The sequence below is a fragment of the Vanacampus margaritifer genome, chromosome 15 (assembly GCF_051991255.1).
Source record: "Vanacampus margaritifer isolate UIUO_Vmar chromosome 15, RoL_Vmar_1.0, whole genome shotgun sequence".
NCBI lineage: Eukaryota > Metazoa > Chordata > Actinopteri > Syngnathiformes > Syngnathidae > Vanacampus > Vanacampus margaritifer.
This window is the reverse complement of record NC_135446.1, coordinates 10,072,094-10,086,097: the sequence shown is the minus strand read 5'-3', so window position 1 is coordinate 10,086,097 and position 14,004 is coordinate 10,072,094. Positions and strand designations below refer to the sequence as shown.

General features: G+C 41.6%; 1 protein-coding gene across 20 annotated transcripts in view; it reads left to right on the top strand.

Annotated features, from left to right (window-relative positions):
• Positions 1–14,004, top strand: part of nav3 (neuron navigator 3) — a 254,657-nt gene that overhangs the window by 212,248 nt on the left and 28,405 nt on the right. For 18 of the 20 annotated variants that reach the window (XM_077543326.1, XM_077543328.1, XM_077543330.1 and 15 more), the window contains 2 exons: positions 1,096–1,503; positions 2,469–2,588. In XM_077543326.1, coding sequence (XP_077399452.1) covers positions 1,096–1,503; positions 2,469–2,588 — 528 coding nt within the window. The remainder of the gene's footprint in view (positions 1–1,095; positions 1,504–2,468; positions 2,589–14,004) is intronic. The other 2 variants (XM_077543325.1, XM_077543324.1) reach the window with 1 other exon arrangement.

The window sequence follows — 14,004 nt, the reverse complement described above, 5'->3', positions numbered from 1 at the left end:
ATAAATACAAATAGCAACTGAAAAAACAATAGGAACAAATACTGACTGTTCCTGTGCGTTTTGACCTCTTGGTGGCAGTGTGGTGCCGTGCATCCATAGTGTACACACTTAAAGTGAGTACAGATGAAAGTTACGATTAAATTCCATTAAAATAACTCGTTTTTGACACATTGGGAAGAATTTGTGCTGTAACGTAGTGTTATCTTGCCTGTGAGTATGTATTCCCACAGCATTTGTATGTGAATGTTCGTTATTTGAGGAAAAAACACTCAAAGTCGAGGCTATCTTCTGGTTAGCATTTGAATGGGCTCCTCCCTTCGCTTTTAGCATTAGCCCTAGGCTAGCGATGTTTTTAAAACGAAGCATGTTTTGCATTGAAGTATATAGTAGATGTAATGCTTAACGTTGTGTGTTTAGTTTTACATTTAACTCCAACTGGGATGTCATTAAACAGCTTAAAGGAAGCTTGAGGGGCTACAGAATAACATACGCTACACACTTGCTAGTTGCTAATGCTCCGTGAGCAAAATGGTGCATACAGGGTACTTACAGAGCGTCGAAAACTTCGTTTACGTTTTTTCGTTTTTACATAAGCATTTGGTCCAATTGGCCGATTGTTTTGGCCGATGTTTGAAGGGCAATAATCGGCTAACCTTTTTTCTAATGTTAATGTAATTTATTTGCTTGAAAAGCATCACATTTAGATTTGATTCCATGTGTCAAATGCAAATTTGCCAAAATTTTCATCTCATGGAAGACTTCTCGTCCTCCATTTTTGGCGTTATCACGCTGGAAGAAGCAGCACTCTCAGAAGGTCACACAGGCACACACAGGCGAATTCCGTTTAAAAAGGGGAGGGGGTTTGAGCGGAGGCTCTGACGCTTGCTGACATGTTTTCACCTGTGAGTTGTGACCTTCACACAGGAGTACACAGCTTGACAGCTTCTTCATCTTGAAAGCGTGATTTCAGGCCATGTGAGGGTCCACAAGAGCTGAAACTAAAATCTTTTTTCACAATTTTGATTTGACTTGATTTTATTTTATTTGTTCACCATTTTAGACACAGTTGCAGTTGTTCCCTTTCTGTATTTGCAGCACACTGGAGACCACCTTTGACACAACAGTGACCACAGAAGTCAACGGGCGGAGTCTCCCCGCCCTCGCCACCCGCTCCTCCCCCATGGCCTGGCGCCTTGGCCAAACGCAAACGCCGCGTCTCCAGGCAGGCGAAGCCCCCTCCATGCCCGGCGGCTACCCCGCGCCCAGGGCAGGTGCGGCGGGCAGCGCCGCTACGGCGGCGGGGCGCTACGGCGGCCACTCTGACCCCTCCAGGTTTGTGTACAGCGCCCCCCTGAGACGATCAGCAGGGGCGCGGGGGGCGGAGCAGGGTGAGAGGGGAGGAGGAGGAGGGCTGGAAGGAGGGAAGCAGATGGATGTGGCGGGGTACATGAGTGATGGGGACGTCCTGGGAAAGAACGGACGGATGGATGAGATCACCAGCGGGTAGGATGAATAGTGCTAATCAAATTAGCACATGCTAACTTTCACTTTGTATGTATGGTAAAATGTTGCTAGTCATAGTTGAACATATCTAAACCTTGCGATGGATGGATGATATGTAAAATGTGCATGTAAAATAATTCACTTTATTAGTAACATTGTATCATTATTAATTCAATAATTATTTAGAGAAATAAATAAATAATATTAGACATGTATGGTTGCTGTCGGGCAGAAAGCTTTGCCCAAACTTGGTTATTTAATTTTTGTCACATATTGATAATTCTGGTCAAGCCCCATGTGGGTCTGTTATTTTTGCAAATAATAAACCAATTTAATTATTTAAAATAGCTTAAGACCTTTAACAATACAATACTTTTCCCACTCCTCATGTGTCAATTGAGAAATAAAGTTTATTTAAATGCATGTCCAACCATTTTATCTAGTTTGTGGCGCAAACAATTTGGTTTGCAAATGGTGGTAGAAATCAACTCCTAGTTTAGAAATGTGCTTTCTGTCCTTGGACCAATTAGCTATGCTATACCACGAAGCCTCGTTTTCGAAGACGCATTAGTGTGTTCAGAAAAGTTCGGTGGGCGTGGAATTGGCATGAAATGAAGGATGATTGATGTCATTTGATTGATGGAATTAAACATCCGTGGAATTTGAGACAAATTGTTTGAGCCCGTCACGACAGAAAAGTGATTTGCCGTTTAATTAGCTCAATTAGCCCATCGGCTAATCATTCCCATGTCCTATCAGGCGCGTCTGATTGCTACCTGCGCTCAAATCTCAACCACATATGCTAATTGCAAACATACTTAGACATTCAATATAAAAAAACATAGAAAAAAATCTGTAGAACTTTAAAGACTGATGAGAGCATCCATTCAGGCTCTGTTCACTCTTTCTTTCTCGCTTGCACTGCAAAAAAAAAAAAAAGTAAGTTCTGACTTCTCTTCTTGCAGATATCTAACAGATGGAGGTCTACATTTGTATGCGCGGAACACAGGCCGAGCAGCTGACACGGCTTCTTCTCGAGAAATCTCGCACAGAGGAAGCAAAGAGATCCAAGGGGACGTGGACAGGTAAGGATGAGATCTGTCAATCGCAGCGGGTTGCTTGTTTTCTATCAACTACCTCCGATGCTGAGCTTTATTGTAGGTATTTGTTGGTAACTGGCAGCTATTTATTTTATTTATTTCTGAATATAGAGAAGGCAGCATAGTGGTCTGTGTTCTGAGGTTCACCTTTCGAATTTCGACTCCAACCTTCCTTGTGTGGAGTGTTGTCTTCCGAATTAGGATAAATAAGCATGATAGAAAATAGATGAATGGAATTATAAGTACAGCGAATAATGAAAACCTGCAAGTAATTGTTGCCTCTAGATGCCACAATATGGTGATTAACCACTTTTTTAAAAATATTATTATTATTTATAATATTATTTATTTATTTATATTGTTATACAGTACATCAAATAGGTGAATTTTAAGCAAATAATGCAGGATCGATTCGCCCCCCCCCCCCAAAAAAATCCACAATTAAGCAAATTTGCAAATGCCAAAACGAATGCCTTGTTGGATATCAGCTGCATTGAGTTGAAAGATTCTATGTCTGAAATAGGCTATTACGTAATCCAAATGTAAGCAGTGTGAAATATACAGCTTGCAGGCTAGCCACGGCTTCGGTGTTTGCTGGCTAATCCAATAGTTTCACAGCTCAGCCGCTGCTGCTGGGCTACACGCTTGCCCTCGCACCATCCCACTAACACAACAGCAAGTCACATCAGTCAGCCAGTCCATCCGTCCGTCAGTCAGTCAGTCAGTCAGTCAGCCAGCCGGGTGATACCTGCGAGCGGCCATGCGTCGAAACACGCGAGACCTGGCGGCAGGTTGAGAATAGCTGATTAACCCGCCCCCGTCAGTTCCAGACTCATCGGCCTGTCACACTTGACACTCAAGCAAGGAGACAGATGGGCCGAGAATAAATATGAACCCTGCCAAGCGTCTCTGTAACCGCGCCTTATCTCCGGAGTTTTGCCTCCTCTCCCTAGCGAGACGTACACGCGGGAAATAGCACTTTTCCCCACAAGGCCCTTGAACATGATGAAGAAATATTGACGTCTGCTTTGCCTTCAGACGCATTCGAGTGATAAAAAAGCCAGATGGGAATTTCATTCCCCTGTCTTCTTTCCTCCCTTTGGCCCATACACACGGGTGAAAATGACTGAAAAGCGTGCGGTTCCTTCAACACACACGGCTTTAAGCAGCCTCAGTGACACGTGTGATTGTCAGAAGCTTGAGCTGACACTTCCCACTGGCGGATGACAACGCTCAGCGGGGAATTCATTTCCCAAGCAATCATTCGCCGGGTTTCACACCGAGGACAGGATGCACCGTCCTTGATTGGGTTTAGAGACTTTGAGGGAACTTTTTTCTCAAAAGTCACACATTCAGTGGCATTCTGAACATATGAGAAGTTAAAGTGGAAGTCAACCTTAAACATTTCTTGACAATAAAATGTTATATGTGACCTCACTAGTCTAAAAATAACATTCTGATTAATATTACATTTGTGGAATATGAGTTATGAAGCAAAATCCAGCTGTTTTCATCCATCTCAAGGGGCGGCCATTTTGCCACTTGCTGTCGACTGAAGATGACATCAATGTTGCTCGGGGCTCAGGTAACAACCAATCAGAGCTCACCTGTTTTCTGAAGCTGTGCTGTGATTGGTTGTTACCTGAAACATTGATGTCATCTTCAATCGACAGCAAGTGGCTTGAGATGGAAAAAAACAGCTGGATTTTGCTGCTTAAGCCACTACCGCAATATTAATCGGTATACCATATTTAGACTAGTGGGGCTGCGTAGCACATATTATTGTAAAAAAAAAAATGGGGGGTTGACTTCCCCTTTAAAGGCGGAATGTAGGTGTGTCTGCATTCTGGGTCATTTGTTCTTGAGGAAAAGTTCATTTCTGCAGACCATTCAAGACACAGCATGGCATCTAGCCGGACTGTTTGGTGCAATAGATGGTACCATTGATCATTTTAGTACCTTTTCTAAGCACTTAGACTCAAAGCATAGCATTTACTGAACAAACACTAAATAAAACATGGGAATTTACTTTTTCTGGAGCACAAATATTTGCTCTGTTTTGATTCTAAAAGGGAACCCTGACTTACTTAGCAGGGGAGTGGAAACAGCACTTAAAGTTCAGACTAAAGTGCAATTGTTTTTCCACTAATACTCATTTGTTCAAAATATTGCTAAATTTCATGAAAATAGGCTAGCAAACTTTTTAAAAAATCAATTCATTTTAGTACCCTTGTTCTCACTTCAAGCCATAGCAATCTGAATCCCACTTTTAAAATGCTAAAAATACTAGGATGGGTGAGTACTGATACCAGGTAGCCGTAACAGCAAGTACCGGGCCGATACCAGCCATTTTATCAAGGTATCGTACTCACAACGGCAGCCGTTTAACAATCAGGAACTATAGAAATGAGAAAAATAGAAAATTTACATTAATTTCATGCAATTTGAAGGAAAACTGCTATATTTGGGATGTATACGTAGGTCTTTCTTTAAAATTACCTGTCATTTTTTTTGTATGTATCAAAAGTACTAGTGGTATCAGTACTTGGTATTGGAGACCACTCAAGAGTTGAGTACTCGTACTGGTATCAGTCTGGGAAAAAAAGTGCTATTTAACATCCCTATTGTAAATGGTTGTTATATATGTTGTCACATATGCGGAAAAAAACATTATTCCATGCAACTGCTAGTAAGTCGTTTTATCACAAGTTTGAGTTGAAAATATCAATTTCAACAGCATTTGTCTCTGATTTAACCCAATTCACATTAAGCCGTTTAAGTATGCTTTTCCTGAATAAATAATAGATAAATCCACATTTGAACAGAAACTTTACCAGAAGAAAGAGCTTTATACCAAATGGTTTGAAATTCACTTAAGAATTTGCTCTTCTACAGCACAAATATGTGCTCTGTTCTGATTACGAGAGAACGCCACATTACTTTGCTGGGCGGGGGGAAAAAACTGTGACTTACGGCAATGCTTTTAAAGTTCAAGCTGCGTTTGAGTGATAGCTTGATATTAAATGCTGCGTAGCGCTAAATATTTGTTTATCCGGCACAATGCTGTAATTCCTGTTTAATCACTAAAAGAAAAAGAATTGCTGAGCATTGAAGTGTTTTCAAAGCTGCTTCCCCACTGTTGTTGTTCCTTGTTTTGTTTTTTTTCTCCATTATGATCAAGAATCATGCAAACACACACACACACACAAATATAAACTCACTCACACGCTGGCAGCAATAGAGTGTGGATAAACTTCGCTCCCTTGAGGCTCATTATGCTTCACACAGTTTTTTTTTTTTATCCTTAAATAACGACTGGTGGCCACGCAGGTGACTAAGACCATCTGTGGCTAAAACATTGCTTGCTGCCTTGCTTCTGTTGTTCATTAGGCTGAAGTGAATCAAATCAGTTTTTTATTTTTATTTTATAACCTTAGCATGAGTCAAATCAGATGTTTTGCCCAGTGTAGTGTGAATGCACAAGTGAACATCCAACAAGATTAAGTTTGGGTCAAATGAATCCTCTAATGCACCTTTTTTTTTAATAAATACTTTTAATAATGTAAATAAAGCCTTGTCTTGTCTTTGAGGTGAACTAAAACAGAGATTGCGATTCACAAACTTGACTTACGTCCCGCATATGCACTTGCAGTTGTTATTACTGGTGTCCTTAAACTGTACAATGCACTCACAAGCATTTTTGCCGCTGACTCCTTGTACTCAGCAGAGATAAATGGAGCATATTTGTGGATTTTTTTTTTTTTAAGCATGGCTGTGTGCACGTGTTACTAAGAAGGATCACGACTGTCACTGTGCAGACCGCTGACAGTCGAGGTGAGACGTAAGCAGGCGAGGAGATTTGGGTGACGAGCCTCTTTCCCTCAACATCGGCGGCTGCGTTTAAGTTCACATGTAGTGCAAGTTCTCTCATGTCGCACCTAAAACAGCAGTTTTTGTTTTTTCTCAAGTTCTGAGTTTCTTTGTTTCTCTTTCTAAACATATTCCACATTTTGCAAATGGTGATGATAATTGGAGGAAGTTGCATCCTCGATTGGAGTCGCCAGCTGTGCCTTGTGTTGATGCAAAGGGGCTCCTGACTGGAGCAGGTGCGTGTACTCTATGACGCAACACTGTCCCATATCAACACTTACTCATTAAGCATCTATTTATTCAGAAAGGCTTGAGATTTCCCCCACTTGTGATTTGTTGGCACTCCACTCCGGAATCGTTTTCATCATTTGCGATAGGGGAAGATGGATGTCTGCACATGCCGCATTAACAGCTGAATGGGCAGTGAACGCAATGTAGAAGTCTATTTGGTATTAAGCCAAAAGCCAATTCTGACTTATGACATACTATATCTCATGGTAGCAGTACCTACTGTAGTATTAAAAATTCAGCAGTCTCTGGTCTGACTCAGTGTGATTTATGGGAAATGTGGTGATGAGTCAAGTTAAAGTGACATAAGATGGTATTAAAACATCCTTAGTCCCCTGAAGTCAATCAGGCATGTGCTTAAGACATGTCTTTATAATGCAGTGGTCATGTCCAGTAGATGTAAGACTTGACGATGGTTGCCATGGTGAAGATGAACCGCAAACTTCTTCCGATTTCCAAGACAGCTGTTAGGATAAATGGATGAAAGTGCTCCCTGCTGCAGCTCCTTCAATTCATTCGATTAGAGATTTGACTCCATTCATCACCCCAAGGACCTTAATAATCACTCTCGGAACATGAGCATCCTGTCCTCACAAATTCACTTTACTGTTCAAGCTAATCTTGTTGAATGATGACGTTTGTGTAATGGTCGCATTTCTGTAGCTGTTTATTGTTTCCTCAATTAAATCAACATTGAGCCGTAGAGTTCTATTTTTATAATCTGTAATCCATAGAGTAAAAGCCTGTAAAAATGTGTGTAGTATAGTAATGAACTGAGTTTACGATACAGATACACGACTTCATGAGACACTAGCATGTCGTTTTCTCCCTTCCAAATAATAATCATGAAAAATTCATACTAAAATACGACGACGATTCTCTTTCCAGGTTTAATATGAGTTCTCATTGCACTTGCGATGCATTCCTGTTCAGATCAGGTAATCATGCGTTATCTCTAACTGTGCATAGACCCCACTTGAAAGGGTCACAACAATGTATTTTAATCCCACTTTCATACGTCCCACTTTTGTGAAGTACTTTGCCTCCAGAGACGGTCCGCTCTAGGCGGCTGCTCATTGGTGATTCAAAGCACACGCCAAGCAAGCTCCCCGGTGGTCAGACTTAAACCTGGCCACCAATGCGGTGCTGCCATTCAGCTAGTCGTAGAGCTCTAATCCCAGAAAGATAAAGGAGTTTGTTTTGTAGGGGAAGGTGCCAAGTGGTCTGCCACAATGAGGGTGGACAGAAGGTTGCCTGACCCTCAAACCCCTGCTACGCCCCGAGCCGTCCCTTCATCTGCACTGCCAAAGTGAGCAGTATTGTGTGGTAGAGACATTTTCGTCATGACATCACACTTTCTTCCAAGTGGCCGATGGCACCTCTAATGAACGTCATTATTTTCATTCGTCATTTGGCCAAAACAGAGAGATTGAGGAGAGGCTGGATGACTTGAATGGTTTTACCTTTCTTCTCTCCCAGTCGCTAGATTTATCAAAAACTGGATTGATTCAGATTTGGGGCATGTAGTTTCTGTCATTGTTTTCAGTTCAGGTCGGCAATAGTCACTCGCGTTCTGCCACCTGGAAGTACCCAGAAAAGTCATATGAAAAGGTCTATTACAGTGGTTCTTAACCTTGTTGGAGGTACTAAACCCTGTCAGTTTCCAATGTGCAATAACAAAGCTTCTTTATTGAAAAATGTATTTATTTATTTTTTTCCAAATTCAAAACATACATATAGGGTTTACTGGTGAAATTTTTTTTAATTTGGCTGTCTTTTCCTTCAATTCAGAAATCGTTGTGTCCTTGTATTCCCAATCTCCATGCATCTTAAGGAAGTGTTCCTTTAGTTTTTCTAGATTGCTAGTTGTGCTGAACTGGAATTGCTTAACTTGGCATTGCAAATCATGCAGTTAGAACGCTGAGTCCCATCACTCAACTAATCTCAACTCTATATTTATAGAGCACTTTAAAACAACCACCACCGTTTTCTTAAGATGGAACCCAGGGGCAGCAGATCCAATGAAAACAGCAGAGGCCCCAGAATTGAACCCTGTGGAACACCATACGTTCTATTATGTGTGATTTGCTCATATTCATCCAAGCACTTTTTTTTTGCTTATCATAGTTACAATTTTTTTTTAAAAGTCACACGATGTACCATCACAGTCACAAGTCAACTACTGAGCCCACCAGATTCCCGGCAGCACAGATAGGCCAAGCAATATATCGTGATCTGCTGCTGCCAAAGATGGCCAAGCGGGGCGTATCATCACGAATGATTTGAGTCGGGTGTGTGTCTTGACCTCCACTGAACCCCTGGGACTGACTCACCTAAGTGGGGTTCAATCGAACCCAGGTTAAGAACCCCTGGTCTATTATGTTGAAGCTGGGTGTTTATGGTATTGTATTTTTGGGTAGAAAGTTGTCATGTCAGTGTTTTTGCATGCTCGCTTGCCATTGGACAGCTCAATATTTTGTTGACGTCTCGGTCTGCATTGCAGCAGAAAGCTTTTAGCCGCCCTGAAAGACAAGGTCACCCTGCTCCTTTATTTGATTGACTCGTTGCTCAGGAGAATTTAATTAGACTGATTATTGATGTCATTTTGGACAGCATATGAAGATATTTGCATGTCCAGATATTGTCATTAACGATCGTTGTTTAGAAAAGAAGCTGCACTGGCACCATTAACCCTCTCAGCGCACCAAAGAGGGGCTCATGAATAATGTCCCAAGATGAATCAGTCGATCCTCACTCATTATGCATCAGATCACTTCCAGTCAGAGGCGTTTGGCAAAGACGACGCACAGTCTTCCTTTGGCTCAATTCCACATCATCACCCTCACTTAATTAACCCGCGCCAACGCGCCGCTGCCAAGCACGTCTGATTGCGCCTCCAAGGGGCTGGCGGGCCCGTCCCGGGTTGGGGAAGGAAGACTGGCGGCGGCGAAGGAGGGAGGGGAGGGGAGGAGTTGCAGGGGGTGAAAGTGGAAGAGTGAGGTAGTCCTTTCTTCTTCTTGTTCCCATTCCCTCCCCGGACTCGCGCTCGATTCACAGCTTGGAGCCTTCTCTGGCGTGACGAGATCAGGACGGGTTCGTCATTAGAGGTGAGTTGACAGCACAGGTAGACCCCACCCCCCTTTCGGGAATCTGTAGACAGCACATTGATGCTCCTTAATGTGTTTGTGTTTTGCCCTTTATCACTTTTGTCAGGGAGCAAGTGGAGTCTAGCTTTGCCGCTTTGGCAGCTGTTAAAAAGGAAGTGTGAAGTCCTTTTGCATCCTTCTTTGGCTTCTCTGAAGAATAATTGCACAGGCTCAGCGGCATTAAATCGGATTACGGTGCGGGCAAATGAGGATGTGAGCTTTCCGTTTATATTAAAGAGTACTGTTTATGTGTGTACATGTGAGTGCATGTGTGTGCGTGTCCAGACTTGAGCTCCAAGTGGCTATAATTAGTGTCTCATTTGTCCTCCGTATTTGAACCAAGCATCCACATGTAATGTTTGTACGCACACCCCAAAAAAATTTGCGGGAAACAAAATTTAAAAAGTCAGTTTTTGCAAGTCTTAGTTCTGCCACATTTTGGCCTAACCAGATCAAAAGTGCTCTCTCTGTTAACCGCAGCCAGCCCACTGTAGCTGATTACCTGAAGCTCTCTGCCAATTTATTCTCCTTTCATTCTTTTCTTTTTTCTTCTTGACGCTTTTATCCGCCTGCCAAGTTGCACCCCAGCTCTATGGGACGTGATTCCTGTCATGTCTGTTGTCAATGTCGCTCCCTTCTGTATCCTGTTGGGAATCCTTGCTGTCCATCTCCCTGTCTGCAATTCTCATGGTAGGACAGGAAGGCCGACAGTGTCAAATTGTTCCTAAAATATTCCTTTGCTGATTTTGGTGTATTACTACACCTTGGAGAGATAATTGAATTCCACCTGTGATTGCAGAAGGAACTGTGGAGTTTTACTGCTATAGACAGCGGTCCACTTCGCTCACATCAAGCCCCAAAAACCTAATCATCCACTTAACATGCGATGCATTTAAATAATTGAAGTGAGCGTGCGCAGACAGCAGGCATGGGCTTATTTAATGTGCTTATACTTTTCCATGAAGTGAAGAAAAGATTGGATTAAAACTAGATTTAACTTTGTCATACCGTACCACCTGTCACAGGTACAAGGCAGAGAAATGCAGATTGCATCTCAACTAAAGAAGTGCATGAGCTGTAAGACAATAAATAAATTGATGTCAAGATGAGTGTATATTTCAAGAGATAATGTCAAGCCTATGAACAGGCTTTGACTTTGAATATGGTTACTGTGATGCTTTTTCATTTGTATTGATAGACAATAGAATCGAATAGAAATTTTCCATTAAAATTGCCATATAAATGCAACATTGGGATATACTGTATGAAAATTGTATGTATGAAAGTTTCTAGTGGTATCGGTACTTAGTATTGGTATTGGGGACTACTCAAGAATTGAGGAGTCATACTCGTATTCCTCTGGGAAAAAAAGTGGTATCTATTCCTTTTAAATACCAACAAGGAGTCTCCGATTGTTTTCTCACTTTTATGTTAATTTGTAGTCTGTTTATTGTAATGTTGCCCCTGAAGATTTTCAGAGCTGAGCAGAAAACGACTTTTGAGGCAGAAGATCAAATAAAACAGTTTTTTGATTCTCCTTTGTTCTTACATGTTCCAAACTGCGTACAATATGGTCATATTTTGTTCTCTCTTCCATTTCAAATATTTATTGAGCTCCTCCTAAAAAACAGAAAACCTCAATTATCTTCATGATCGGGTGTAATCATCACTGTTGGCCTTTGTTTGTGCTGTTAATAGCGTTTTTCTTCATCCCGGGCAAGAATGCCTGCTGTAAGGACCGAACTCAACTGGCTGAATATTGCATGAGATAACATTTGCATGGTTGAGTGGCATCACGGCGAGGCGATGCATTGGCGGGGTGCAGAGAGGTTTATATGCATGCGCCGTGTGGAAATCAAGGCTTTGGAATTGAATCGGCAAATGGACATGCGGGGACTTCATTTATTTTAGTCTTTACCGTGCTGACATGCTCCTAATTGAAGCCTTCACCTTGTTGCACACTGAATAAAAGAAAATTGCACTACGAGGGCCTTGTTTTTCTTCTGATGAAAGTCTTCACATGTGGAATGAACGCACTCTTTGCACACCTGAAGCTAATATCCTCTGCAGCCTTTCCTCTGGATATTGCTAGCTCATAGTTAATTTAAGAGGCAATGACACAGAAGTCTCGCCCTCGCCGGCAGGTTATCGAGTTTGCTTGTGGTGACGTCGCTTCCGAAAAGCGTGCGGGTCTGAAGGGGGAAGGCGCTTGATGAAGCGATGCCATTCTGTCACAACCACCTTAGCTGATCCCGGGAGTTGGACTATGAAATATTCAGCCCGTTTGCTCCACCGGGTGGGCTCTCGGGAGGGTGCCTGACATTGTTTCGTGTGTTTTGTCGGACAGAGAGCAAGGATGTTGTTATTCCTCAGCAGTGTCAGGCTTCTTTTAACACAAATACGTTACAAAAAGAGTCATCTGTATCGCGATCAGTATTTTGATTACAGTCAAATATTGTTCACAAATGTGGTTGTGCAATCGGTTACATAACTGTCTCAAAGAACGAACCCCAATACAAACATTATGCATATATCTGAAAGTTCCAAATATTTATTTGTTTGTTTGTCCCCGCGGTAACAGCAGTTGGCTAATTAACATAAATTAGCTTGCACAATGTGAATTCCAAGAATGTGGAGTGAAAGCCTTTAACTTTGCCTAAATTATGACTGTGAGGGCCATTCACCGTGACTCGTTATGTTAATCAAGCAGCATTTAGCCATGATGTGCTTTTTAATCACATCACCAACTGTGAAAACTACGCTGAAGAAAAAAAATATTTTTGGCTTTCTATGAGCGAGACCACCCATGGAGAGAGAGTCAAACTATTGTTATGTTGGGGGTAAAACGTATATTAACCACTCTGTTCCACTCAACCCTGTCGTCATCATCTCATGGCTTTTATCTTTCCTCGAGGTACTTTTGCGCTTGGCAAAAAGAGCTTGGCAAAAACGATGCTGCATGTTTTGTTGTCTTCTCTTGGCAAACCAAGTCACGTTGGACTGATCCATGTCGAATCGGGGCAGTACATTTGGCCCCATCTGGTCTTTCGTGTCAATCACACTTTGAAGTCACTTCTGAGAGGAGGACGAGTCAGAGTGCACTTCAATATGGCCGTCGCCTCTGTTCTGAGTAAAGGCGTCTTTGCAACTCAAGTGTTGATGAAGGGATGTCTTTAAAAGAGACATAGGCCAGGCAGTGATGAAAGACCCAAAAGCCACTGGTCCCCGCCATTGTCTGTACCAAATTCTCACACACACAAATACAAACACTTTTTTGCTGTGGAACAAATGTTTTATTTTTTATTTTTATTTTTTATCAAATTCCCATCCATCTTACCGACACTTTTTGCCAACAATGGTTTTGAATTAAGGGGAAATGAAACCTCATAATGACAAAATGATAATAAAAAAAAATGGCACTGACATTACAACACTTATAGAAAAATGGATGGCTATTACCATGACCTTCATTTGGGGATTGGCTATGTTTCTACTGCATGTCCATTTTGACTTTTGTTGCCAAATATGGTTCCTTAGCCTATAATTGGCTCCATCATAGACGGTTACGATTCATAAGCCTATGAACTATTTACTGATGTCAACTTGCTATATGCTACATTTGCCATTATTACTTATTTTCAGGTTCTGAATTCACAGATTTATTAAAAGTATGTAGACAATGAATGCTTGACTGTCCAACAATCTTCCTCATTCTCATTCCGCACCCACATTCTCTCCCCTTTAAAAAAAAAGAAGCAATTATTGTCTTATTCTCAGTCTTCCACTTCCATCGTCAGTCTCTGATTAGTTGTAGATGGAAAGCCTGAATTGACTTGTCTGCACTGTGTAATTACTTTTCTGGAAGTTGTTTTCCTTTCTTTGAACTCATTTTTTAATGTCAGGGGGCGTGTTTGACGACAGCCACGCTGAAAATCCCCTAATTTATTGGGAGTTATTTGGAGATCCTTGTAGTAAAGTAAATGTAAGTCTTTGTTAATATCTTTTGGTCATTTTTTGCTTGTATTGTCATTTTTTAGTTTAGTTTGTGTACAACAAGAAATGCTCTGCGCCTGATTATATTTTGGCAATATTTTGGA